A 27,669-nucleotide genomic window follows, 5' to 3' on the forward strand; every position below is an offset into this window, starting at 1 on the left:
TAATATATTATGTTTTATTTAGAAATATTCAGATTTCTAGGATGATGTCAACATTATTAATTCAACTGTTAAATTTACATTCAGGAAACACTTTCAACTGCCTTGATTCATAGCATTAAATTATCTTCTTGCATTAAAAAAAAATTACATATAAAAATGTAAAATGAACATTTCACTACAATCAAGAGTCTTAACGAGCTTAAGTACAAATCTCTTAATGTTAACAAAGAACTCTGAGAAAAAACTCTGAATAAATAGTGTCATTATTAGGCAAGCTGTCTGTAATATATTTCAGATGACTCACAAGGCAATGAGATTCTGTTTTCTTAAAATCTTGTAGAGACATTTTGTGGCAACATCTATTGTATGACAATGATCACAAACACGATGAACTAAATGAACAAAATACATGATAATTCATCTTTGTTGCAAATATTCCACCCAATGAAATGAATTACATTCTAGAAATCAATGTTGGAAGCAGCATTCTTACAACCAAAACCAAAGTTGAAGAAAATCACCAGTGGGAAAATCTTAAAAGTAGAAAATTGGTAAATATGGTAAAAAAAAAAGAGTAAATATAACTGCGCACAACCACATTGTATAGTGTCTATCCAAGTGTACATGTGTATACTGGGTTCACAGATCGACAAACATGCAGCCTACACAACCATAGGAAACACTTAAATACAATAAATTATTCAGATTTATTACATATGGCATTCTTGAGGGGACCATATCAACAGTTCAAAAGTCATTTTTGTTTCTTCTCAATTTTCAATTCAGAAATTAAGCATGAAACAAAGATTGTTAACAATCTGTCTAATAGTAGGTCTACATGAGGCTGACTAGCAGTCTAGCAGCAGATCTACATAGTCACTTAGTTTTAGGAAATCAACCTCAGCAAATATTTTGATCGAGCAATTCTTTATATGAAGTCATCTGTCCGGCCTAAAATGTCACTGTACTTTGTAGAACAAAATACAGTGACACTAACATTTTAACAACACATGACAAGACAAAACAAAAACGTAACCGTGGTAACAGACAATTCTACACATACTGCCCCAAAATACACATCTCTCTACCATGCACACACAAACCACACATGACTTTACAATTCAATATCTATTGCTCAGAAATCTGTTGCCAACTACACTTGAAGGAAATGATAAAAAAAGCTCCTGGAAGCTGCTTCTTATCACATATTAGTGAGTTGGCGTTAACACAGCTTTGAACTGTATTTCAGTTATATCACGGCGTCACAGCTTAACATGGAAGGAAAGCCCGAAGTGATGCAGGTCTTAGACGTTTACCACTTTGGTGAATATCACAAAGCAATGTTATGATGCTGACAAACTTAGAAACATAATCAGGTTGATCCTTGTTTCCAAACCACAATCATAGGTTTCTGCACAGTGAATTGTGACAGCTTGATACCTGATGACTGGGCAACCTGTGTCCCTTTGTTGTCAGTGGTGCCACTTTAAACAATACTACATCAGGAAGAATGGTTCACATGTGCCGATGTGGGAATAGAACCAGGTGATAGGCGTAACAAACAAACACACCACCAACTGGGCTACCCGACTGTTTACACTGGGAAGGGAGCTAACCCATGTCACAGGCATTAAACATCTGAACAAGACCTGTCAAATTAACTGATGACAAAGACAACACTATTACCGACATGGATCCCACATAGAAATCAGCCATTTTTCAGGTGTGCCTACAATATTATATACATCATGAATCTGATTCTATCCTACAAGGTCAATATACGTCACACCACGACGAGGTCTGACGAAGAAATAGTCACATGAAGATGATCTATGTAATAATCAGCACCATCAGAAGCACATTCATATATACAGCATCAGGCGGAAGAAACAAAGAGACTCGCTCGCAAGACTCAGGTCAAAGGTGGACCGGCTCCACATCAAATAATCCTAACATGATTATGAAGTTATCGCAAACCAAAAACTTTTGTAAAGCCACACAAAGGTTTCTCAGGCATCAGTGTCAGTCATATTTATTGCCAATAAAAAAATATCTTTCAAATTTTCTATGTCATATGAAGCATAATCTGTTATCCACAAAATAAAAAGCTTGATAATTAACACTGTATTAAATGGCCAAGTTCAATTTGCAAGCCAACTTGTGTTAGTTGGTATTCTTGGTGGAAAACATATGTATGAAAAGTGCATCACTTAGTAAAAAAAATACAAATATTTAAGTTCTTATTAATAGTGCCTCACTTTGTTGTTTTTTTAATTAAAAAATATAAATATTCAAGTCCTTCTGCCCTCCTCACTTTCGAAAAAAACCGTACACAGGAATCTTTAAATTTCTCTTTTGCAGTGCTGAATAATTTTGTACATGTACGATAGGGCTTTAAACCAATAACTTGGAGTAAAGCAACGTTAAAATAATGTTAATAGTACGTGTAACAAGTTGTATCCCACCTTATTATTTATCAAAATCCGTGTTTTGAACAGAACAGGTTTGTGTGAAAAGGTCTGAAAGGTAAGTGGATCATGCTATATATCATGTAAACACAGGGCTTGAATCAACAGGTTATGAGTAAGACTCTCGTCTGGGGAGAACTTGTCTGTAACACTAGTCTCCACACTGGCGTCCTAGTGGTTGGGTCTAACCCTGATTATACAGCACACATCTCAACCATATGATCAGCATCTGGCAATTTCGTGGTATGACATGAGGCCCCATCTCATTCTCGAACAATGGTGGCGACATCACTGACATGGAGGTCAAGCTGAGATCAGACAGGTTTTGTCAGGTCACATGTTACAAACTAAAAACTGTTACAACTAATTGGTATTGGTAAACGACAATTTAACGCTACAAAAATATGATTGCTTACAGCAGTTTGAAAGTAAACATCATCAAACAGAAATATTTTGATATGGAGTTCTGCATCCTCTTGATTGCCGTCCTATCTCTGTCTCCACACAGCTGGGGCGTGTCACAGTTCGTCCTCACAGTGTGATGGTACTGTAGCCATGGTAACCTTGGTCCAATTGCCTGCAAGAAGAACTATTTTCCTCCAGCTATTCGTATGATATCTCACAATGATCCCATGGAAAGTCTGTATTGTTCATGCTTGCGTTATCAAATCACATTCCATACAAGTATTTGCTTGCTGTCTTTTGGTTAACAGAAACTGTCTAGAGTAATTTCCTGGAATTCACTGAGGGCTTTGATTGGTTCAATTCTTTCCTTGCGCGCACTTTTGCGGATTTTGGAGCGCAGCTCATCGGGATCTTCCCGTCTGACAAGAGGCTTCTTCGCTGGTGCCTTCATTTTCCAGAGAACAATCTGAAGAAGAAGAAAAAAATAGTGAGCTGTTTTTACACCGCGTTAAGCAATATTCCAGCACCATCAGGCTGGGGACACCAAAAAAGCTCCTTATATGGTTCTAGAGGTCATTTATCACTGCATTTTCCCGACCATACTGTACTCCATGTCACTAAGTTCAGATAGGACTAGTTTTGATGTCATACATGTCACTGTCTTCCAACAAGTCAGCTGTGTCTAAGCTATATCACAGCAACCTGTAAATAATCATGTCTGGCCAGTCAAACCAGTGGGTGATATGATGAGCAACATCCAACACTGTTGGCGTTTGATGAGACGCAACCAACCAAGTCACTAGGTCGTTTCAGTTGTCTATTACAACAAACACTGGTTACTGGGGACCAACACTATCCCAGGATCCCCACCTATCCCAGGATCCCCACCTATCCCAGGATCCACACCTTTCCCAGGATTCCCACCTATCCCCTAATCCCCTAATCCCCACCTATCCCAGAATCCACACCTATCCCAGCATCCCCACTTATCCCAGGATCCCCACCTATCTCAGGATCCCCACCTATCCCAGAATCCACACCTTTCCCAGGATTCCCACCTATCCCAGGATCCACAACCTATCCCAGGATTCCAAGCTATCCCAAGGATCCCTAGCTATCCCAGGATCCCCACCTATCCCAGGATCTCCACCTATCCATGGATTCACAACCTATCCCAGGATCCCCACCTATCCCAGGATCCCCATCTATCCCAGGATCCCCAGCTATCCCAGGATCTCCAGCTATCACAGGATCTCCACCTATCCCAGGTACTGTTGTGATACTGCAATGCACGCAGTTCCGCCATTCAGGTGAGATGTGACCACACATGAACACACAGGTCACTTAGGGACAGACTAATCCAGGTAGCAGCAAACATGTCTCCTGATTCCTGATCACTGTACGTCAGTTAGCCTTGCTATTTGGATTACTAGACAAACTGCTTATGACATATGGGACCGTATCCTTGAGTCAGGACAGGGATGTTTCTAGAGCAGCTCAGAGGATGATATTCAGCTTCATATGCAGCAAATGTCAGAAAGAAGTCCCAAAATGAAATCCATTTTTCCCAGTTCATGTAAAATAGCCAACTAATGTAATGGCTTTGAAGAAGTGACTTGTACTTCAATGATCAATTTGAGCAAACAATTTTTTCCAAATTGCCTGCCAAGGGTTGGAGAAACAGCATCAAGGTAACCTCCATTCACAACTCACCAACAGACAGGAATGTTTGTTTGTTTGTTTGTTTAACGCAACACTCAGCAATATTCCACCTATATGACGGCGGTCTGTAAATAATCGAGTCTGGACCAGACAATCCAGTGATTGATATCATCAGCATCGATCCATGCAATTGGGACTCGCTGACTTGGTCGATGCATGTTATCGTATCCCAATTGGATGGATCGAATCTCATGATATATTAATCACTGGATTGTCTGGTCCAGACTCGATTATTTACAGACCACCGTCAAATAGCTGGAATATTGCTGAGTGTGGTGTTAAACAGCGAACAAACAACAACATATTGCAAAACCCTTAAAAATGGCAAATTTCTTCTTGTCCTTATGATACCTCAACCAAAGGGCAGTTTGGCAAGGACTATAAAATTGTGCCAAGTTCAATTGCTGCAAATACTTACATTCTGGTTATTCTTGGGATACTGAAAATCAAAAAGAAACTCTTATTAGACAACTGACAAAGCGATATGATCATGTGATATAATTGACCTTTACTACTCAAAAGAAGTTAAGGACCACCTAATTCTTTCAAATTACTATATTTTATCTGTCATGGCACAGCTACCCCATTTTCAAAGGAAGAAAGAGGTATCACCAAAATTGTTACAATCTCCACCATATTTTACCACTTGGTTCATACAAATGTTCCCAACACACACCTTCGTGGAAGCGACATAGCAAGCTTTGACTGTCAACACAACAGCATTCATCAAGTTCTTGGCAGCCTGGATCAATGAGGTGGCACTGTCAAGCTGAAAACAACAGACAACTTTGAAAAATCTACTTCAATTATGGGTCTGGTGCCGTGTACAAGGCAATCTTAGTGCTAAGTAAGGCTGTTACAATTCACTCGCGTATTCGGTGAAGCCGTATCCATTCATGAATTGAATTCGTTATTCGTGACCAATAGAATCGAATATTTATGAATATGCAGTCATGTTCAATTACATACCATGTATCTAAAAATATCCATAAGAACATATTATATGCATAGATTTCTTCAAAGACAACACTCTTATGCTATTTAATTTGACAGTAATGTGGTCACTGGTCATTGTCGCATTTGAGCAGATACTGCATAAGTGAAGTATATAAATGCATAATATGTTAATAATAAATGAACCATGTCAAATAATTTGTGTTGCTTTCGGTTCATTGAATATAACAAATAATACATCAAATGCTGACTTGTTATTGTATTCGTGAATTAATATTCATATTCGTTACACTATATTCGTGATACAAATCGTATTTGCCTCATAGTGTATTCATTGCAGCCCTAGTGCTAAGCTGATCATAACTCCCATACGTTAACATAGACTTAAGAAAGTCATAGTGCCAAAGGATGTCTTGTACAACAGCACCCTGGACAAATTACCTAATTCGCTATCGCACACTCAAGTGGAAAAAATTATTCCATAAACAATTTCAAAGGGAATATCTGAAGAGTTAATTAATACACATTTCAGATGATTGGGGCATATGCAGGGGGAAAGACCCTCTTGTATCTATTTGAGAGTGAGTGACAGACCAAGGTACATAACCTGGGCAAATCAGGGATTAGAAGCTGCGACCATCAGATCCTGACAGCAAAGGGAGACAACTCTGCACAGTGAGCACTTAATACCACTATGCCACCTCAGCCCCAATCTGTTCTGCACTGGGACACATCGCAAATATCATTGCATTTCTATGTCAAATACCAGGGCCTTGCTATAGAAAGGAATAAGGCAGCTCACAGAATATAGAACTGGAGTTTGGGGGCCATAATTTTAAACTTGAAGTGTTATTATTCATACCTGAAAAAGCATACATTCTAAATATTTCAAGTGGTCTTCAAAATGTGTAGGAGATGAAGACGAGAATATACACACCCCTGAGACGATGAGCTCTCCACTAACACTCTGTACATCGGCCTTGACCTTGCTGGTGATGTTGAGTTGGTGACAGTACAGGGCGATTCTCTGCATGTAAGCCTCCAGGTCCTTCTTGGACTGAGAGTCGGGGCACTGTGAACACAAACACAGCAACATGTCAAGTGGTCACACCAGTCGGATGTTGGATAGTTGTTGTTGGTTTGTTGTTTAACACGGCACTCAGCATCTGTAATATCTCAGCCAAACAGCATGAAAACAACATTAGCTTGAATCGCCATAAGATTTCAGCATAGCACAAATTAGGCTGAATATACAAACGAATAAAGTGTATGAATCACAGGCTGAAACACCACTAACAGTGAAGTTTTGTTTTATTGTTTAACGCCGCACTCAGCAATATTCCAGCTATATGATGGCGGTCTGTAAATAATCGAGTCTGGACCAGACAATCCAGTGATCGATATCATGAGCATCGATCCACGCATTTGGGATCGATGACGTGCATCAACCAAGTCAGCGAGCCTGACCACCCGATCCCATTAGTCTCCTCTAACGACAAGCATAGTCACCTTTTACGGCAAGCATGGGTTGCTGAAGACCTATTCTACCCCGGATCTTCACGGGTCCAGCAGTAAGCACTATTCTACAATATCACTATGCGTCCTCTAACTTTTACCCCATCAGTATATATATATTCATGACTTTAACAAACATGACTGTATTGATTGCATAAATATCTGATAATGTCATTTCTCCATTCATGGAACATCATAGTTAGGGTAACATACCTGATCGGCAACTGTTCGTGACAATTTGTCCAATCTGGAACCAGCCTCAGAAATTTTCTTTGCAGCGTTGATCACATCCATGGTGCTCTTCAATGGACCACGACCCCTAGAACAGAGTACATAGATTCTAGATCACACATATCTAAACAGTGGTCGGTCATATATAAAGTGAGTGAATTGTGTCTCATGCCGTTGTCAGCACCATTACAACCAATCACATTCATCTGCATGTTAATGAGGCCACACAGTCAACATGTCGCACCAAAATTGAAAGTGTAACATTCACAGAATTACGATGGATTATGAAACAGTGATGAAACAGAACCCTTGTGAAGTGAGTGAGTATGATCTAACGTAACTTTTAGAAATATTTCAACAATATCATTGCAGAGAACACCACAAGTAGGCTTAACATATTGTACCAAGTGGGGAATCGAACTCGGGGTTTCAGCATGACGAGCAACCACCTTAACCACTTGGCTACCCGACTGACCCCACTTGTCACGTCCACCCACGTGAAACCAACTCATTCAACAGTAACATGACTGACCTGGTGAAGTCTGTCATCTCCATCATGATCATACACATCTGCTTGGCGAGGACAATGATGTCGTTGCCGCTGTCGTCCCACTTGGCCACCTCGCGGTCCAGCTTGTCCTTCTCCATGCGGAACATCTCCACCTCCTGCTGGATTAGCTCCCTTTCCTCCTTCGGCAGACTGCGCATGAGGGCACGGTCGCTCTGGTCAATTGCCTCCTGCTCCATCACACTCGCTGCAACCGGAATGCATGGGTGAGTGAGGGAGAACGCACTCATGGGTGAGTGAGGGAGAACGCACTCATGGGTGAGTGAGGGAAATATACATGGGTGAGTGAGGGAGAACACATAGATGAGGGAAATATACATGGGTGAGTGAGTGAGGGAAATATACATGCATGAGTAAGGGAGAACACATGGGTGAGTGAGGGAGAACACATGGGTGAGGGAGAACACATGGGTGAGTGAGTGAGGGAGAACACATGGGTGAGTGAGTGAGGGAGAACACATGGGTGAGTGAGGGAGAACACATGGGTGAGTGAGTGAGGGAAATATACATGGGTGAGTGAGGGAAATATACATGCATGAGTAAGGGAGAACACATGGGTGAGTGAGGGAGAACACATGGGTGAGGGAGAACACATGGGTGAGTGAGTGAGTGAGGGAGAACACATGGGTGAGTGAGTGAGGGAGAACACATGGGTGAGTGAGGGAGAACACATGGGTGAGTGAGGGAGAACACATGGTTGAGTGAGGGAGAACACATGGGTGAGGGAAATATACATGGGTGAGTGAGAGAAATATACATGGGTGAGTGAGGGAGAACACATGGGTGAGGGAAATATACATGGGTGAGTGGGGGAGAACACATGGGTGAGTGGGGGAGAACACATGGGTGAGTGGGGGAGAACACATGGGTGAGTAAGGGAGAACACATGGGTGAGGGAGGGAGAACACATGGGTGAGTGAGGGAGAACACATGGGTGAGGGAGGGAGAACACATGGGTGAGTGAGTGAGGGAGAACACATGGGTGAGTGAGGGAGAACACATGGGTGAGTGAGGGAGAACACATGGGTGAGTGGGGGAGAACACATGGGTGAGTAAGGGAGAACACATGGGTGAGGGAGGGAGAACACATGGGTGAGTGAGGGAGAACACATGGGTGAGGGAGGGAGAACACATGGGTGAGTGAGTGAGGGAAATATACATGGGTGAGTGAGGGACAACACATGGGTGAGGGAAATATACATGGGTGAGTAAGGGAGGGAAATATACATGCATGAGTGAGGGAGAACACATGGGTGAGTGAGTGAGGGAAATATACATGGGTGAGTGAGGGACAACACATGGGTGAGGGAAATATACATGGGTGAGTAAGGGAGGGAAATATACATGCATGAGTGAGGGAGAACACATGGGTGAGTGAGTGAGGGAAATATACATGCATGAGTGAGGGAGAACACATGGGTGAGTGAGTGAGGGACATATACATGGGTGAGTGAGGGAGAACACATGGGTGAGAGGGAAATAAACATGGGTTAAGTTAACTGTTTATTTGATGGCACTAAAAAGAATTGTAGCCAAACATGCAGCAGAGGTTTATATCTGGTCTTCTTCCTATCATGTGTGTCTCCATTGGATATCTGTGAAGTAATGTTTATTTCTATATGGAGCAGATGTTTACTCACATAATCCTTCTTGTTCATCTTCATATTCAATCTCACTGTCAGAGTCTATTTCTGCAACCGACTGGAAAACAAAGAAAATTCTACATAGGAATAGCATTACTAAATCATATGCCAAGTTTGCAACAGGGTTAGAAATTAGCACCAGCCCGCCACCCCTGGGCTACTACAAATTCATGCGGGCAAGTTCAAATTTCCAAATTTCCCCATTGTTTTTTAACATTAGAATCGCATTTTTTCATTACCCGGGCTAGTAAAGATTTTCAGTTTAGTTCTAACCCTGTTTACATCATAAATGTAGTAAAGAAATGATTTATGACGTCCATCATGGTGCAAGAGCAACAAACCATGCTGCTGGGGAATGACCGCCATCAGCCAGGTGACACTGTGACCACGGCTTACTCACCCTGTTCATGAGGACAGCCTGTCTGATGTCCCGGACCCCGTCATACACGAGCCTGCTTGCCTCGATGAAGTCATTCTCCTCCATGTCGCGCTGCGGGTGGGTGCTCAGGGCATCCACCGCCACCTCCACCTTCTCCGCAAAGTTGGGCATGACTGCAGCAATAGAGCAGACCAAATATCAACAAGCTACATTTGTTTTAGTGCTTTCAAAATTAAATGTCTCAAATACTAGGATGGTCTCTGATCACGTTGCCTAGAATGAGTTAGATTTGTCGCATCTGTAATATCTCAGCCAAACAGCATGAAAACAACAATGGCTTGAATCGCCATCAGATTTCAGCATAGCACAAATTAGACTGAATATACAAACGAATATAGTGTATGAATCACAGGCTGAGCACCACTACCAGTGAAGTTTTGTTTTGTTGTTTAACGCCGCATTCAGCAATATTCCAGCTGTATGACGACGGTCTGTAAATAATCAAGTCTGAACAAGACAATCTAGTGATTGACATTATGAACATCGAGCCATGTAATTGGGACAGGATGACATGCGTCAACCAAGTCAGCGAGCCTGACTACCCAATCCCGTTGGTCGCCTCTTTCAACAAGCATAGTTGCCTTTTACAGTAAGCATTGGTTGCTGAAGACCTTTTCTACCCCGGATCTTCACAGGTCACCAGTGAGGTCATCATGTGACCTTTTCTTCATAATCTGCTAGCATAACAAATTGCTGTTAGCTTGAATCAGGTTCTGAAACAACTTTACATCTGAGTATGCAAGTTGTACATGACTGATGTACTCACTCTGGTCTCGGAGCATAATGACGGCCTCCATGACTCTCTCGGTGTATGGTCCAGGCTCGTAGTTGTCCATCTCAGCACCAACCACGTTGCAAACACGGGCCGACCGACCTCGGATAGCGCCGGCTGTCCTGTCTAGCGTGTCAGCGTCTGCCTCCTGCAGGGCGATCACACACTTGTTCACATCCTCCAGGATGTGGTTCTCTGTACAAGGAACAATTATCATCATCATCATCATCACCATCATCATCATTATAATCATCATCATCAATTGTCAAAACAAGAACCTCCAAACTAGATTTGATGCTGCTTATCTTGAGTTAGAGGGACTGTTTCTCCCCCTAAATCAAATCCCTGAGACAGCTAGAAGTCATGTGATGTGGTGATGTTGTTCAGTCTCAGTCAGCAGATTTGTTTCTCCCCCTTAATCAAACCGGTGAATGAGAAAGTGAGTTGGGTTATTCCAGTTATATCGCCGTGTGTCAGCTTAATGTGGGAGGAAAGCCCGAAGTGATGCAGGTCCTAGATGTTTATCACTTCGGTGAAACTCACAAGCACAGGTATGGTGCTAATAAACCATAATCAAGGCCAACCAGGATTTTAACCCACAATCATAGGTTTCTGGTGTGCCCAAGGGATGCAACTCTGCACACCAAATTGCAGCACCTTAGACACTCGTGCCCCCTCAAACCCGTGAGAGCTAGGAAGTCATGTATTGTGGTGATGTCATCCACAGCCTCGGTCAGCAGACAGACTTGTTTCTCCCCCTAAGTCAAACCCCTTGATCGTGTACACCCACCTGAGACAGCTAGGAAGTCATGTATTGTGGTGATGTCATCCACAGCCTCGGTCAGCAGACGGACTTGTTTCTCCCAGGCATCCTTGAACACCTCCATGTTCTCCTGGGCAATCTTGGACCTGGGTCTGGCAGACAGCACTCGAGCAGCGTTGATCACCTGACATTCAAGATCAACAGAGTCGGTATTAACTCTATCACTACTGTACATGTTTCAAGTGGCATTAAGAGTGAGTGAGTGAGTTTGGTTTTACACCATTTTAGCAATATTCCAGCAATATCACCAAGGGGGGACACCAGAAATGGGCGTCAAACATTGAACCCATGTTTGGAATAGATCCCGGGTCTTCGGCGTGATGAGCAATCGCTTTAACCACTAGGCTACCCTACCGTCCCAAGTGGCATTTTATTGTTTGTATGATGAACAAGGGAGATAGTTCTATGAATATACAACTTCTTCATAACAATGAACGCAATGTTTCAGTGCAAGATACTTCACACTGCAGTTCAGTTCAAACTAGCACCGTTAAACCTATAGGTAGCCTGGCTCTCAACTGAAATACCAGTAAACTCGTCTCCTAAGCAAGCTTAGCTACAACTAGACCGCCTCCGTGGTCTAATGGTAGAGCGTCCGCCCGGAGAGCGGAAGGTTCAGGGTTTGATCCCTGGCCGCGTCAAAGACGTTAAAAGATTGTACTTGTTGTTACCCTGTCTGGCGCTCGGCATTAAGGGGATAAAACAAAGACTGGTCGGCTCGGAGTCAGTATACTGTGTCTGAGTGGGGTATTCATGTTAAACTGCAGCATGGTATCTCAGTGAGCTAGCACTATAAATCGGCATCAGTCCGGACTAGTACAAGCAGCCACACACACACACACACACATACACGTGCATGCACGTCGCTATATAAGTGCGACGTTAAACCCCACTTCACCTCACCTTAGCTACAACTGCTGTATCTGTTGTAGCTCCAATATTGTATATAACAGAGACAAGAGTCACAACACTAACATCGGCTCTCCCCACCTACACCCCTATCTGAAGAGAGTTGCATTCAGGTAGTATGGGCAAAGGGTTGTTTGGTTGGTTTGTTGTTTAACACCGCAATCAGTAATATTCCAGCTATATGACGGCGGTCTGTAAATAATCGAGTCTGGACCAGACAATCCATTGACTGATATCATGAGCATCGATCCACCCAATTGGGATCGATGACATGCATCAAGTCAGCAAGCCTGACCACCCGATCCTGTTAGTCGCCTTTTACAACAAGCATAGTCACCTTTTACGGCAAGCATGGGTTGCTGAAGACCTATTCCACCCCGGTATCTTCAAGGGTCTATGGGCAAAGGGGTCTGAATCCAAACATGATATACAACTTGAAGGCTGATGGGATTCAAACCTCACTGTTACTCAAACATGTTTCCTGTATCACCTATCCAAACGTCATCACTGGTCAGTGACTTCCTCCATACTGCTAAGCATGAGACCGGGCCACCTACCTGGGGACACAGAGCCTCGATTTCAAAGGCGGCCATTCTGACCATCTTCACGCCTTCCTCGTTGTTGGACATGGAGCAGGCTAGATTTGCCACCTAGATAATCAGAAATAACACTGTTAAAGATTACATCATTCCAATTTATTATTTTCAAACACAAATTCCAAAACTGATCAATTTTGTTCATTTCACATAAATATCTGGAAAATCACTAAATAATTAGACTACTTAATATCAGCAATCTTGAAGAAACTTTCTCTTCTTAAGATAGACAACATTTTGAACAACGTCATAACACGTTTTGTTGGCCATCAAATTGTCGAATCACATGATGGGATTCGAACCATGGACCTCCTCATTTGAGGTCGGGCGCCTTATCCACATGACCAAACAGGTTAACCCCATCAGCATGATGACCTTTTAAGGATGTCATAAGTAGCATGACTCCACATCCTGCTACACGATTTAATAATGTTAATGTACACTTGTGTCAAAGTCTACTTACATGGGATTCAATAAAAATTACAAACAGTGTACACACCTCGACTAGTTTGTTGGCATGTTCTGAGAAGACCTGTGCATATTCCTCAACGCCCTTCTCGTCTCCTGCCTTGGCCGCCTCGATAAGGACAAGCAGTGGGACGTTGGTCTCCAGGAAGGTGTCCGACACATGGTCTACCACCGCCTTACGTAGCTGGAACACGAAAAAAATCAAGTCAACACGCTGCCAACACAGCAATCACCTAATCATTGACAGTCAGAGACTTGATTATTTGTTGTTTAATGCCCACTCAGCAATATTCCAGCAATATGATGGCAGTCTTTAAATAATTAAGTCTGGACCAGACAATCCAGTGATTGACATCATGAGCATCAATCTACAAAATTGTTATACGATGACATACATCAATCAACTCCGCGAGCCTGACCACTCGATCCCGTTAGTTGCCTTTTACAACAAGCATAGTTGCCTTTTTACGTCAAGCATGGGTTGCTGAAGACCTATTTTTACCCGGATCTTCAAGGGTTGTTCTCAAGCCTCAAGTCTGAAGGCTGAGATGTGTAACATTTCTATTGGTCTTGAAGGTTTTCCTAATGACAGTCCATACATGCAAGAGTTTGTTGTGATACGAGGGTAGTTAGCATTTTATTTCAGGTTGTATTCTCAACTTTTTCAGCTATGTATTCAAGATTCCTAGGAAAATAAATGCAGATGGACACACTGAAAATGATTTGGACCAACTCTTTAGATGTTCAGTTACTTTGAATTTTCCCTAAAGTAACACTTTTTCATATTTCACTGCAAATTGCTACTATCATATCCCACAACATTTCTCAGTGAAGAGTCAAAAGAGAGTAATAACACCATTGTTAACAAAAGGCTGTTGATATATTTGCATAGTGTAACGCCTCACCTGTCTGCGGAGATCCCGCGTCTTCTGGCACATGTTGTCAATAGCCTGGTCCAGAGATTCACTTGGTTCTTTCTGGCCAGCCTGAACACACAACATTAATAAGTCACCATCTCCAAAACAGAACGCACACAGAACATGCATTTCTTCGAACACACTTCAAACAAATCAAACAACATGAACAAAACGCTCTAATCTAGATATCTTTTAAAAGAGCAACGCATTCATTTCTACTCATTTTCAACTACAACTATGACATAAACCTGGAACTATAATATGGACATAAACCTTGAAAGAATGATAGACATAATATGAAGTTAAACATTGATAATCAATCTTTCTGCTTAATAAGGAAGAGAACTTATGGACATGATGGATGTGAACTTTTTTATGAGGAACAAATAATGATGATGATGATGATGATGATGATGATGATGATGATGATAATGTGTCCCTCATAATAAAGAAGTTCTCTTCCTTAAGTGTATCACTTCTAAATGACTTTCAAAGACTTCTTTTTTATTAGCAACACAACATCAGGTGAAGGAGTAAGTAAGTATACACTCCGAAACGTTGTGTTCCTCATAATAAAGAAGTTGACATCCAAAAATCCTCTTCCTTATGTGTATCACTTCTAAATGCCTTTCAAAGACCTTTCTGCGTAATGTTTCTTAAAGAGTCCTATTGTCCATGCTAGCATGCATGTGAAGTGAGTTTGGTGAAACTTGTCACAAACCTACATCACATTGTGGTGTGATATGCAACAAAAATGTTGTCATTCATCAGAACTGTCATCAAGCATGATCTGTAACCATGCCAGTATGCCTACTCTTGATCAACATGTAAATCCTATTCAAATGAGATCTATATCTAGGGAATTAAAGAGCTCAAAAGTCATGCCGTTGGTGATTTGAAGCTGACACCCATCCTATTCCCCCAACAACCACACTTAACTGAAGAAGAAATACACTCAAAGCAAAATAGTCAAGAAAATCATAACAAGGGTAAAAACTGAAACACAAAACAGCATTGTAGTGAACATGTTCCGTGTTCTGTATTGTACCAATAAACTTTATCATTATTCCAGTCTCTGATTGGTTGATGGTGATCATGTCGGCCATGTTTCTTAGTGGTTGCCATGGTTACTATTTCAGCAAAGCATAATCAAGTTACTTTTAATTACACTGTGCTGATTTTTTAGAAACTGGGTTATCACACCTCCATTGAGAAAATTCTCATTAAAAACATTTCAGTTTTAACTTTAAAACACTTGATAATGCCTAAACTAAAACATCATGACAATTTACAATTTCATAAATTAAATTTCAATTTTTAATAATATCACGTGACATATTTGAATATTGGTATAATATCACAACAAAAGAGTGCAAATCAAAGTCTATCTACAGTCTGAAATCCAGTCAAGACAAGTGGTTTAGTCAAGGTTAGGTACAGTTGCGACACAAGCCATGTCAACCAGTCTCATTCTGCAGGCACACTGGTGTTCAGGGGAGATAACTCCAGTCATGCCAAGTTACCTTGGCAAAATGGACAAAGGGCTTGGTCTGAGTGACTTTATTTTCTGTAGCCGGTGGTTTCTTAGTACACTGATACAACAGAATATACAAAATAGAGATGTTATGATAGTGACAGAAAGAAAGGATAATTGTGGTGACCATAGTGATGAAAATGGCAACAAAAAACTTCAAACTTAACAAATATAGAAATTTCAAAAGTTCATTTGTCAAACACTCCTATACCTGAAAAAAATATCTTCTTACTCAGAGAACAGGGTACACAAAAACATCAAAATACCAAGGAACCTCAGTTTAACAACACATACAGTGACACGAAATCCACAAGAAAAAATAGGTCAAATCATAACCTTGACCTCAATAAACAACCTTGACCTCAATAAACAACCTTGACCTCAATAAATAGCCTTGATGTTGTGACAACACTTACATTGTTCATGTACTCTGTGAGGAGATCCTGCAGCGCCTGTCTCACAGCGTTACACTCCTGTACAATCCTCTCCCTCCGCTCGTCACGAGTGCAGGAGGAGTCGGCCATGAGTGCCGCCCCACTGATTATGCTCTCCACCCTCTCCTCCAGGGACGGACGACTACGGACCTCGTTGTACGACAGTGGGTCCATGATGATCTTTTGCTGAAAAAGGAACCAGATATATAGTCACTGATTTTACTGAGATTATATTGTATATTTAATGGAAAGAATGGTAAGTAAATACTTATTCCCATACTGTAAGACCAAACATTATTTATTTTCCCATTCAAGGGCCCACTGTCCCTACTGAAAAGCAGCTGGAAAAGAATATTAAACATAAAAAAGATTTATTTTTATTACGTCTCCCGCTAGTAATACAGATCCTCTCATACACTATACAATGTTATACATAAATTCCATGTCCACATCACTATCAGTGATTCAAGAAGCCAGCTGCAGTTTTAACTCCATGGCAATATCATCAGCAGAAGCTAACACACAACCGTTGTATTATTAATCTTAACGCCAACTGCTAAGTTGTCCAATGTATGTAACAAACTATTCATATATGTTAGTCACACAATTGCTGTTTGATAAGTCATTGTAGACAGAAGGATATTTTGATGCTTGTTATTGCATAGTGATAGAAATTGTGGGGTGATGGAGTCTTTGAACTTTAATGCTGTGACATTTTGACATAGCGACCCCCCTTAAACTTTCAGTTGTTAATGGGGACCCCCCTTTAATTTTTTTGTAGCATTTAATTTATAACATAGACCCCATGACTAATTCTTAGTTTCAGACCCTGAAAAATGCATTCCCTGTAAATTCATGCACTGTCCAACAATACTAATGAGGAAACCGTTTTTGTAATCATATCTTGATAAGTAAATGGTTGCCATAGCTATTTGTTATTATTTTTATTGCGACTGACCTCTTGAGGAAAAGCTGGAATAAATCCTAGAAGCATAACATCAACATGTGTGGCCCTACTGTTTGGGGTCATGTCTACAGTATTCAAAACATAGACGAAAAAGGAATACAGGTACAAGAGTGATTGAGTGGTGTTTAACGATACTTTAAACAGTATTCCAGTTATATCGTGTGTCAGTATAAAGTGGGAGGAAAGCCCGAAGTGATGCAGGTCTCAGACGTTTACCACTCCGGTGAAACCCACAAGCACAGATATAGTGCTGACAAACCTAGAAACATAATCAGGGTGAACCGGGATTCAAACCCACAATCATATATTTTGGCGTGCCCAAGGGACAACAACTCTGCACAGCGAATTGCGGCGCCTTAGACAACTGAGCCACCCGTGACCCTACAGGTACAAGAAGATGATGCAAGACAAGGCAGTCAATTAAAAGAAAAGAAAATGGTATTAGATCATGCAAGCTTGCTGTCTACACTTAACAAACAGTAATGTTAGGATTCATAAATTATTCTGCTCCACAAACGACTTACATCCAGTTCATCCAGAGCCGCTGCCAGTTCCCCTGGTCCCTCATAGGGATGAGCCTTGGACGGACCTGTCTCCTGGGCAACCCCCGCTATTGTGCCCACAGCATCACACAGCTGCTTGTAGGCGTAGTCCCGGTTGGCTCGCGCCGCCGCCAGCTCAGGATGTCGTACATAAGCCTGGAATACAGGGAGAATCTACTTAGTAGTCATTGAGTTCAGGTTAACACTGCTTTAAAATATATCAGTTATATCATGAGATGCAGTTAGTCTGTGCCCAAAATGTTTGAGACTACTAGCATGAAAATGGATATTAGCATCTTCTAAGTAGATTTTAGGGTTATTAGATTGACTATTATCAGCTGAGCTTACCCGTCCAAACAGAATATTACAAGACTTGGCCTCGGACTAGTGGCCAAAGTCACAGACTGTGCATTGCTTAAGTAATCCTTTACACTGTTTAACACAATTTCAGATGATTATCCAAAATAAATAACAATGACTTTCTTGTTTGGAATCAGGAAAGTGAAATGAATTAATTTAAATTAAATGCTAAAGGCAGCAATATTTCAGGGGGATCAAGGCAGTCGGTACACAACTAAGCCTGGACCATGTGGGGAGACAAGTGATTTATAGATGATACACTCCCTCATCTACTGGACATGAAACACAACCATTCTTATACTGTCACATGGCATGTACCTCTGTAACTATCCACAGGACTGACGCAAGCTGAACACCCACCTTAGATGTTGTAAGCAGCATCATGCTGTTTTTCTTCAGAACAGCCCTTGCAGCCGCTAGGTCGTCACGGCGACGGGGATCTTTCAGGTCCTGCAAAACAAGTTGTATAAAATATACAAGTCATTATGTATATACCTTGTTATGCCAGTCATAGTCAGGAAAGACCAAGCTAACCACCTGCAAGTCGAAGTTTGTACTGAGAGTTATCATTTTTATGATGATTATCTGATGAAAGAGTTAATTAGTTTAATGTTGCTTTGAACAGTATTTCAAAGATCACTTGTCGAGTGAGTGAACTCATGTTCATAGGTTTCTGTGATCACAATACAACTCTGCACAGCCAAATGTGGCATCTTAGACCACGAACAGAATGCCCCGAACAGAATTTCAAGCAACCATCAACATGTACCAGTGGATCCTGGTACAACTAAGGGACACAAGCCTGTACAGCAAATTGAGGCACCTTAAACCACTGAGCACCTGTCCCCCCCTGCAGAAAGCACAAAATACATTATCAACTCACTGCTTGTCTCTTGGCAGCCTTCTCCGACAGCTCGTTGACGCTCTTGGTGAACTCCTTGAAGCTATCCATCAACTCCTGCTGACTTGTGGCGTTCTTGATGCGGTCAAGGTCATCCTCCACCTGCACATAGCAACAAGGTATTAACGTCCCATGTCACACAATGGGGTCTGGGACCCGTGAAGATTTCGGAGTGGAATAGGTCTTCAGCAACCCATACTTTCCGTAAAAGGCGACTTTGCTTGTCGTAAAAGGCGACTAACGGACTCGGGTGGTCAGTCTCGCTGACTTGTTTGATACATGTCATCGATCCAAATTGCGTGGATCGATGCTCATGATGTCAATCAATGGATCGTGTGGTCCAGACTCGATTATTTTACAGACTGCCGTCATATAGCTGGAATATTGCTGAGTGCGGTGTTAAACAACAAACAAACAAAATAATGGGGTCAGGATGAGTAAACAAACTCCATCTTAACATAATGTGAAGAAATAAGTTTCTTCCAGAATGTTTGTACATGACCACAACAGACTAACACCAAGAACGCCAGTCACATTTTAAAGGCCTTTGGTAAGAAGGCAAAAAGCGACAATTTCAAAACACAAACCTGATTTGTGATGACTGACGATGGTATTACTGATCTTTATGCTGAACATGCTAAAGCTTTTGACACAAGCCATATATCCTATCAATAACTGTACTTGTGTAATCATAAATACAACCCTAATTAATATGATTGTTTGTAAAGATATAAATGTAACAACAACAGGCATGAAAGTGAGTAAGAGACTTTACTTTAACGCCAACAGTATTTCAGAAGCCATGGTGATATCACAGCATGTCAGTTTGGTGTGGGAGGAAAGTCCAAAATGATGCGAGTCATCCACGAGCAAAGGTCTGTGCTGACAAACCCAGAAACTAAACACGGTGAATCTGGGACATGGATCCACAAACATAGGTTTCTGACATGCCGAAGGGACACCACTCTGCATAGCAAATTGCAGTGCCATAGACAACTGGGATTAGACCCATGTCCTTGGTAAGCATTATAGGAGAGTCTGGGATGTTTGTCGACTCACTGAGTGGAGGGACTTGAGGAGGAGATGGACATCCACCATGTCGGCCAGGATGAGGAGGCGTGTGACGGCCGACAGCAGACCTCGGGCTGCTCTCACCATAGCGCCACGCTTCATAGACGAACAGGGGTCTCCGGCAAACTCCCGCGAGGCCTCCCCCATAGCTTCACCTACAACAGACAACATGGATAACACATCCACGATGCGGGGCAACCAATTTTCAGCATAATTCACATGATTTACCATTTTCAGCTTCATGCTCGTTACCTTTCCCTCTAGTACTGACAAGACTGAGCAAAGTAGAAAGCAATTCTGCTATCATAATCATTTCAATATTATTGTATAATATATAATGTTAGGCTGAAGAAAATAGTCTTGGTTCTCAGGCACAGCCCACATCAACATAAAGTTCATCGCACAGTTCGTTTTTGTTTCCATTTTTTGTGTGCATTGTGTTTAAGTATTAGGTTTTAATATTTTTTCAAAATGGAAATAAAAACAAAACATGTGGCAGACTTTATGATGATGCGGGTGGTGCCTGAGAACCATGACTATTACTTTTTTTAGCCTTAAATGCATATTACCATGATTACATATTTGATATGACTGATATATGAAAGAATAACAAGTATTTGTCACAGAGTGACGAAATATCCCCCGCCATATACACCATAGTACCAAATATGAAGACAATCCAGCGATTAGTTCTTGAGATATTGTGGCAACACCGTTTTCCAATTCCAAAAACAGATTTGCCTGCTGTGACCTTGAAAATGGGGTCAAGGTCACCAAATCTGACAGGTGTATGCGGTGTCTGTATATACACTATAGTTCCAAATATGAAGACAATCCAGCGATTAGTTCTTGAGATATCGCGGCAACACCGTTTTCTAACTCCAAAAGCAGATTTGCCTGCTGTGACCTTGAAAATGGGGTCAAGGTCACCAAAACCGACTGGTGTCTGCGGTGTCTGTATATACACCATAGTTCCAAATATGAAGACAATCGAGAGGTTTAGTTCTTGAGATATCGCGGCAACACCGTTTTCCAACTCTAAAAGCAGATTTGCCTGCTGTGACCTTGAAAATGGGATCAAGGTCACCAAAACCGACTGGTGTCTGCAGAGTCTGTATATACACCATAGTTCCAAATATGAAGACAATCCAGTGTTTAGTTCTTGAGATATCGCGGCAACACCGTTTTCCAACTCTAAAAGCAGATTTGTCTGCTGTGACCTTGAAAATGGGATCAAGGTCACCAAAACCGACTGGTGTCTGCGGAGTCTGTATATACACCATAGTTCCAAATATGAAGACAATCCAGTGTTTAGTTCTTGAGATATCGCGGCAACAAACAGGTGGGACGTACGGACGGACGTACGGACGGTCGTGAATACTATATCCCCCGCTTCGCGCTTTCGCGCGGCGGGGGATAATAATATCGTCATACCATGATATCTGTGAAAGGAGCTAGAAGTTTAACAGCATATATCGAGCATACCTTCACCACATATCTTGCTGTCAATAAATGTCCACCAGTAAATTTCTAATGACACACTTCCTTGAATCTGTTATATGCATGCTTATAGCTTATATTGAGTTCCTTTCAACACGTAACAATATACCGCTGACTCGGGAGTGTAACCATGGTAACTACTTTTGAGACAAGACTGACCTGTGTTTCTAACTTCTTCAATGGCCGCCATCATGTCTGCATGGACCTCGGGGTTCTCCCTGGCAATCTCTTCTCCCCGCTCGATGAAGTGTTCGGTGGCTTTCTGTACAGTGGCACTGAGGACGTGGGCCTTCTTGGATCTGCCCTTCTTCTTACTGGAGGGGCCATTCTGGTTTACTAGTGTTGTCACCTGGTGATCATCAATAATAACTTGCTTCAACCTCTGTCAACTCCCATGTCTACTGATCTAGCATGCCTAATACTGGATTACCCATGACTAAACATGCTACATGTACAGATCGACTTACAGTTATGAAAAATATGATAAAGATTAATTTTTTTCCTAAGCATAAGGATATTATCATTATTATTATTATTATTATTATTATTATTAATATTATTATAACCAGATAACACAAACATCAACTTAACACTATTACAAATGTGATGAAAGCGTCACATTTAATTTTATGACATTTATGTACCTCTTTTATCAAACCTAAAGAACACTGCCATGTTAAACATTGACAAGGAAAGAGTAAGTTTCTCATCTGAAACTAATAAATAGTCACGGCAACATCTGATATCAATATTATCATTCAGATGTCAGAAGTTCAATGAAATAATAATAATCAGTGTTAAACTGTGACCTACAAAACTAGGGGTCTGGGGGCCCCTAATAATTATTTTCAAGGGTCCTTATGGGACAAATGATAGTCTTGTAAAGTAATAAAATGATGAAGTGAATTATAGTGTATGACTTGATAATTACATTAATAACATATTTCTTCTCAAGAATTCAATTCCCAATTGCGTGGATCGATGCTCATGATATTAATCACTGGATTGTCTGGTCCAGACTTGATTATTTAGACCGCCGTCATATAGCTGGAATATTGCTGAGTGCGGCGTAAAACAACAAACCAACCAACCAACTGTAAACTTGTGCGCACTGGACACGCATTTCTGGGCCCGGAAAACCCTGATGATACTTCATGGCTTTGAAAATGTCCTTGTCCATGTTGGCAAGAGCCTCCATGTCTGCCCCGTGTTTTCTTACCTGGGTGACAAGTGGTTCAAGGGTCTTCTCCACCGATTTTGTGCGGATTTCCAGATTTTTGGGGTCCCACTTGAGCTGTAGACTCCCAGGCATACCTGGAGGTGGACTGGTGGTCATCGTGCTGCAACACAGTAACCATGGTAACATCATCATGATCATAGTGGACAGAACACTTAACAATTACAACCTGCAAACTTCATGCTCATTCCATCCTCAATTATCCATGGCACTCAGAAACAACAGGGTTTATTAAATATCCACTACAAGAGAATCATGATACAACGAAGCCTTCATCAATTGAAATACATTCAGAACTGGTCATTCGATTTGTTTTCAAGATACAGAAGTCAGGTATGATGGTCTGACTGCTTCGCTCACTCATAACGGACATTTTGAAGGCTCAAGGGGTCATCAGATCTTCACTCAGAGAGGAATGGTATCAAACAAAAAGACCTCATAATGAAATTGGTTAGATCCGTAATTCCAAACTAGACACAATTAATGGATAACAACTTCTTTATTTACTGCAAAGGTGATGTTTTGGTATAGATCCTTAGACCGTTGCTTGACAACCAATAAATCGTGTAAATCAGATGATTGCATCACAGACTTACTCACCCTTCAACAAGAAAACAAGACTCAATATCTTTGACATGTCTTCAACAACTATCCAATCAGGCTCACTAACGTGATCAATTAATCCATGACCTCAGCATTGCATCCCCTCTTTCCGAACCGTCAGCACCCTTTACCATTAGCGACCCCTATACTGGCAGACTCGTTAAGCACCAGGTGGCTTCCCAAACCCTTCATCAGTTAACTCCAAGCCACAGAAAACCCACCCTCCCATCGTGTCCCCATGGTCCTCCTAAATCTGAACACGATGAAAGGTACAGAACAGGTGTTCTCAGAAATACAAACACATGACATAGGTGAGATATCAAGGTCAGGCTCTATACGAATCAAGAAACACACATACATGTACTCAGATCAAACTATTTACTCTTAATTTACTACCGAAAACTATGGCTATATCGAACTCAAAGGGACCACTAATTTTACTATTTTTAGTTCGAAATAACCATAATTCGTTATAAGCATATATTTCCGTCAGTTGGTTACAAGCGTGTTCGTTATAAACATAGTTTACTGTATTTCGAAACAAAACTATTAAGCCTTAGCCCTCCCAACCCATACCCTTCAATAGGGACACTATCACCACCTTAGCAAACTTCAAAAACTACAGCATGTACAGAATCCAGACAATCACTACGCAATATGATCCACGTACATCAATACTTATCGATCAAGGTACTACATCACCCCATCAATGCTTACTTCCCATAAGCATCATCATTGAGTACGCAAATATCACTTCAAACAACACTATTGGTACTTCCTACAAATCATCACTCTAGGTGCTTCCTACAAATCATCACTCTAGGTGCTTCCTACATATCATCTCTCTGGGTGCTTCCTACAAATCATCACTCTAGGTGCTTCCTACAAATCATCTCTCTTGGTGCTTCCTACAAATCATCTCTCTTGGTGCTTCCTACAAATCATCTCTCTTGGTGCTTCCTACAAATCATCACTCTCGTTGCTTCCTACAAATCATCACTCTTGGTGCTTCCTACAAATAATCTCTCTTGGTGCTTCCTACAAATCATCACTCTAGGTGCTTCCTACAAATCATCACTCTAGGTGCTTCCTACAAATCATCTCTCTTGGTGCTTCCTACAAATCATCTCTCTTGGTGCTTCCTAAAAATCATCTCTCTTGGTGCTTCCTACATATCATCTCTCTTGGTGCTTCCTACAAATCATCACTCTAGGTGCTTCCTACAAATCATCTCTCTTGGTGCTTCCTACAAATCATCACTCTTGGTGCTTCCTACAAATCATCACTCTTGGTGCTTCCTACAAATCATCTGTCTTGGTGCTTCCTACAAATCATCACTCTTGGTGCTTCCTACAAATCATCTGTCTTGGTGCTTCCTACAAATCATCACTCTTGGTGCTTCCTACATATCATCACTCTTGGTGCTTCCTACATATCATCACTCTTGGTGCTTCCTACAAATCATCACTCTTGGTGCTTCCTACAAATCATCACTCTTGGTGCTTCCTACATATCATCACTCTTGGTGCTTCCTACAAATCATCACTCTTGGTGCTTCCTACATATCATCACTCTTGGTGCTTCCTACAAATCATCACTCTAGGTGCTTCCTACAAATCATCACTCTCGTTGCTTCCTACAAATCATCACTCTAGGTGCTTCCTACAAATAATCTCTCTTGGTGCTTCCTACAAATCATCCCTCTAGGCGCTTCCTACAAATCATCTATTTTGGTGCTTCCTACATATCATCATTGGTGCTTCTACAAATTGTCTCTCTTGGTGCTTCCTACAAATCTTGTTCCAGAATCATAATTCAGTTGAATGTATTCAAAAAGTGTCTGTTTACACAACTTCATAATCATGATAATCCTCTTGTGCAGCGTGTATGTTCTTGCAACCCATCATGTTTTGGTCAATTCAGCTTGCTGTTCACACCTCTAATGCTTGACACAGAAACATCACAACAGTGTTACTATACAAATTGCTCATTATCATACATCATACTGGATATGACAATTGTGTCATTTGTGAACCATGTGTATCTTAATGAAACAAGCTACCTGTAAACTGAAATAGCATTGATGACAATTTACTGTCTGGCTAATCAACATCATCAATCAACATCATCAACGTGTTGCTTCACTGACAACACAGGTGACAAGACTTTTTTAGTGTCAATCATGATTTACTCTCTCACTCATTTGAGGTGCAACTGGTTCATTGATTGAATCATTATTGATTGTTTTATTATTTGGCTTGGCTATTGGGCACAGTATGATTCAAGTGACAGATCTTCTACTATCATGAGTCCACAAGTACACATCTAAACAGTCAAATTTTACACAATATTGTAGCAGAAAATGTGTTTAATGATTACTTGACATGACATTATTAACATTACTATTAGTTACTATTATTAACATTACTATAAGTTAATTGTCATGATTATAGTTGTTTTACTCTTCTGATGCAGCTAACCTTTCAAAATAATGTATTAATACCATTAATCCATGTCAATCATCATGATCAAGGTAAATCTGAAATCATAAATATAGTGAGTCAGGCTGCAACCCTAGATCTATCAGCAGACAATCTAGCGAGGCTGCACTTTGATTGGCTTCCGTAATTCCTTTCATATACAATCAGCCCTTTGACATATTGTCATCAAACAGTTTTTATTTTTCATTAAAGAGCTGGGGAAATAACACATCAAAGAGTTCAAAAGTTTTTAATTTAAAAATAAATTAGGCCTATGTCGAGACATTCCCTACAGGCTACATTTCATATTTGGACAGAAAAAAATAATATGTGACGTACACTAAAATGGTTATGTCTAAGCTAAATATTGTTCAAAACTAATGCACGCCAACTCAACATACATACGTAGCATAGTTTTAGGTTCATATTTTCCGTTGAAAGTTTGATAAACATGATTAACTTATCCATATAAGATATGAAGATCATACTATTTTCGGTGTTCAAAGATCATGAAGATCAATTGTTTCTTCACAAATGGAGGTTCGGGTCGTCGAGATCGTGTCATATTGACTCATCTTCTGGGTCCTGTTTGCAAAACAATAAATCTTACTCGGCATGTGGACTTCCTGATCACGTGTAGGCCTAGGCCTTGAAACCCACGAAATAATAAAACATTTTCTACTTTCTTAGACGCTATCAATTTGTCACTACTAATAATAAACACATGTATGATAATCGTAAGGGTCTGCCATTGTGGATCATAAAAATGCACCCATTTATTTTGCGTTTTATCAAACGCAACTATCCCAAGATTGTGTAAAGCCGAATTAATAGGAAAATGACAAGTGTCTGTGCGAGGCTTTTGTTACGGAATTTTCGACCTCATTCTCCGTAATATCAGTGATATATACGGGACCGTTTCGTCCACACATTATTCGATAACTTACCTCGGTTATGGCGTCAATGTATATCCGATCTAAGTCCAAATAACTGTATAATATGTCATCAAAATAAAGGTGTTCAAATACCTGACGATGAGTAACAGGGTACTTCCGCCAGTTGAGTGATCGTGCTCACTCCCTCGGCAACACACTTTTGTTTTCAATTAATTAAATTGCTGATCATTGTCGTCACACCGTTTTTAGATAAAATATTCTTAACTTCATGTAGATTCAATTGTGCCGATTGCGTACGTTATAAATCTTTATTTCAAAATATAACGTATTTATTTCAATTTTCACGGGAGGCGGAACAGCCGCACAGAGGAATGTTTAGTCACGTGACCGTAATGGAATTTTCTAAGGGAGGTAATCTGTAAATGACGTACATTTTTTAAAAATTGAAATGCTTGACAGTGAGGGATGTGTTCGAATCTGTGGAATGTTTGTTATTTGTTATTGTATAACACCACACACATCAATATTCCATCTATTTGAATTAAACCAGTGATTGATATGGTGAATCGTCCCAAGCCGTCGGGGTACGTTGACACGTACAAGCGTTTATATTACACATAGTAGCCTAGTAGTCAAATCGTTCTCTCGTCCGGGTTCGATTGCCCACATACATCCTATATATTTTCGAATCACAGTCTTGGCGTATCCCGTGGT

At 40.9% G+C, this 27,669-nt stretch overlaps 1 protein-coding gene across 2 annotated transcripts; it reads right to left on the reverse strand.

Annotated features, from left to right (window-relative positions):
* Positions 1 to 27,142, reverse strand: LOC124115913 (catenin alpha-2-like). 2 transcript variants are annotated; one of them, XM_046477074.2, is made up of 22 exons: positions 27,007 to 27,142; positions 22,959 to 23,079; positions 21,899 to 22,088; positions 20,228 to 20,394; positions 19,151 to 19,270; positions 18,628 to 18,717; positions 17,890 to 18,063; positions 16,381 to 16,584; positions 15,954 to 16,022; positions 14,419 to 14,499; positions 13,545 to 13,697; positions 13,007 to 13,099; positions 11,508 to 11,664; positions 10,712 to 10,912; positions 9,907 to 10,058; positions 9,504 to 9,564; positions 7,828 to 8,050; positions 7,278 to 7,383; positions 6,487 to 6,621; positions 5,272 to 5,364; positions 5,014 to 5,034; positions 1 to 3,339 (listed from the first exon to the last, which is right to left on the reverse strand). In XM_046477074.2, the coding sequence occupies exons 2-22, from the start codon at positions 23,073 to 23,075 to the stop codon at positions 3,175 to 3,177; spliced, it is 2,772 nt and encodes a 923-aa protein (XP_046333030.1). In that variant the 5' UTR covers positions 23,076 to 23,079; positions 27,007 to 27,142; the 3' UTR covers positions 1 to 3,174. The 2 variants fall into 2 exon arrangements, with proteins under 2 accessions (XP_046333030.1, XP_046333032.1); XM_046477076.2 differs by lacking the exon at positions 15,954 to 16,022.
* Between the last annotated feature and the right edge of the window lie 527 nt (positions 27,143 to 27,669).

This window comes from Haliotis rufescens, unplaced genomic scaffold (assembly GCF_023055435.1).
Source record: "Haliotis rufescens isolate VD_foot unplaced genomic scaffold, xgHalRufe1.0.p SCAF_27, whole genome shotgun sequence".
NCBI lineage: Eukaryota > Metazoa > Mollusca > Gastropoda > Lepetellida > Haliotidae > Haliotis > Haliotis rufescens.

Bases quoted from the DNA above. Each gene is read 5' to 3' on its own strand.
- LOC124115913 (XM_046477074.2), bottom strand. From the start codon at position 23,075: ATGACCACCAGTCCACCTCCAGGTATGCCTGGGAGTCTACAGCTCAAG. The intron at 13,698-14,418 runs GTGAGGCGTTAC...TTCGTGTTCCAG, and splicing joins CGCGGGATCTCCGCAGACAG to CTACGTAAGGCGGTGGTAGA. The intron at 7,384-7,827 runs GTCAGTCATGTT...ACTCTGTTCTAG, and splicing joins GAGATGACAGACTTCACCAG to GGGTCGTGGTCCATTGAAGA.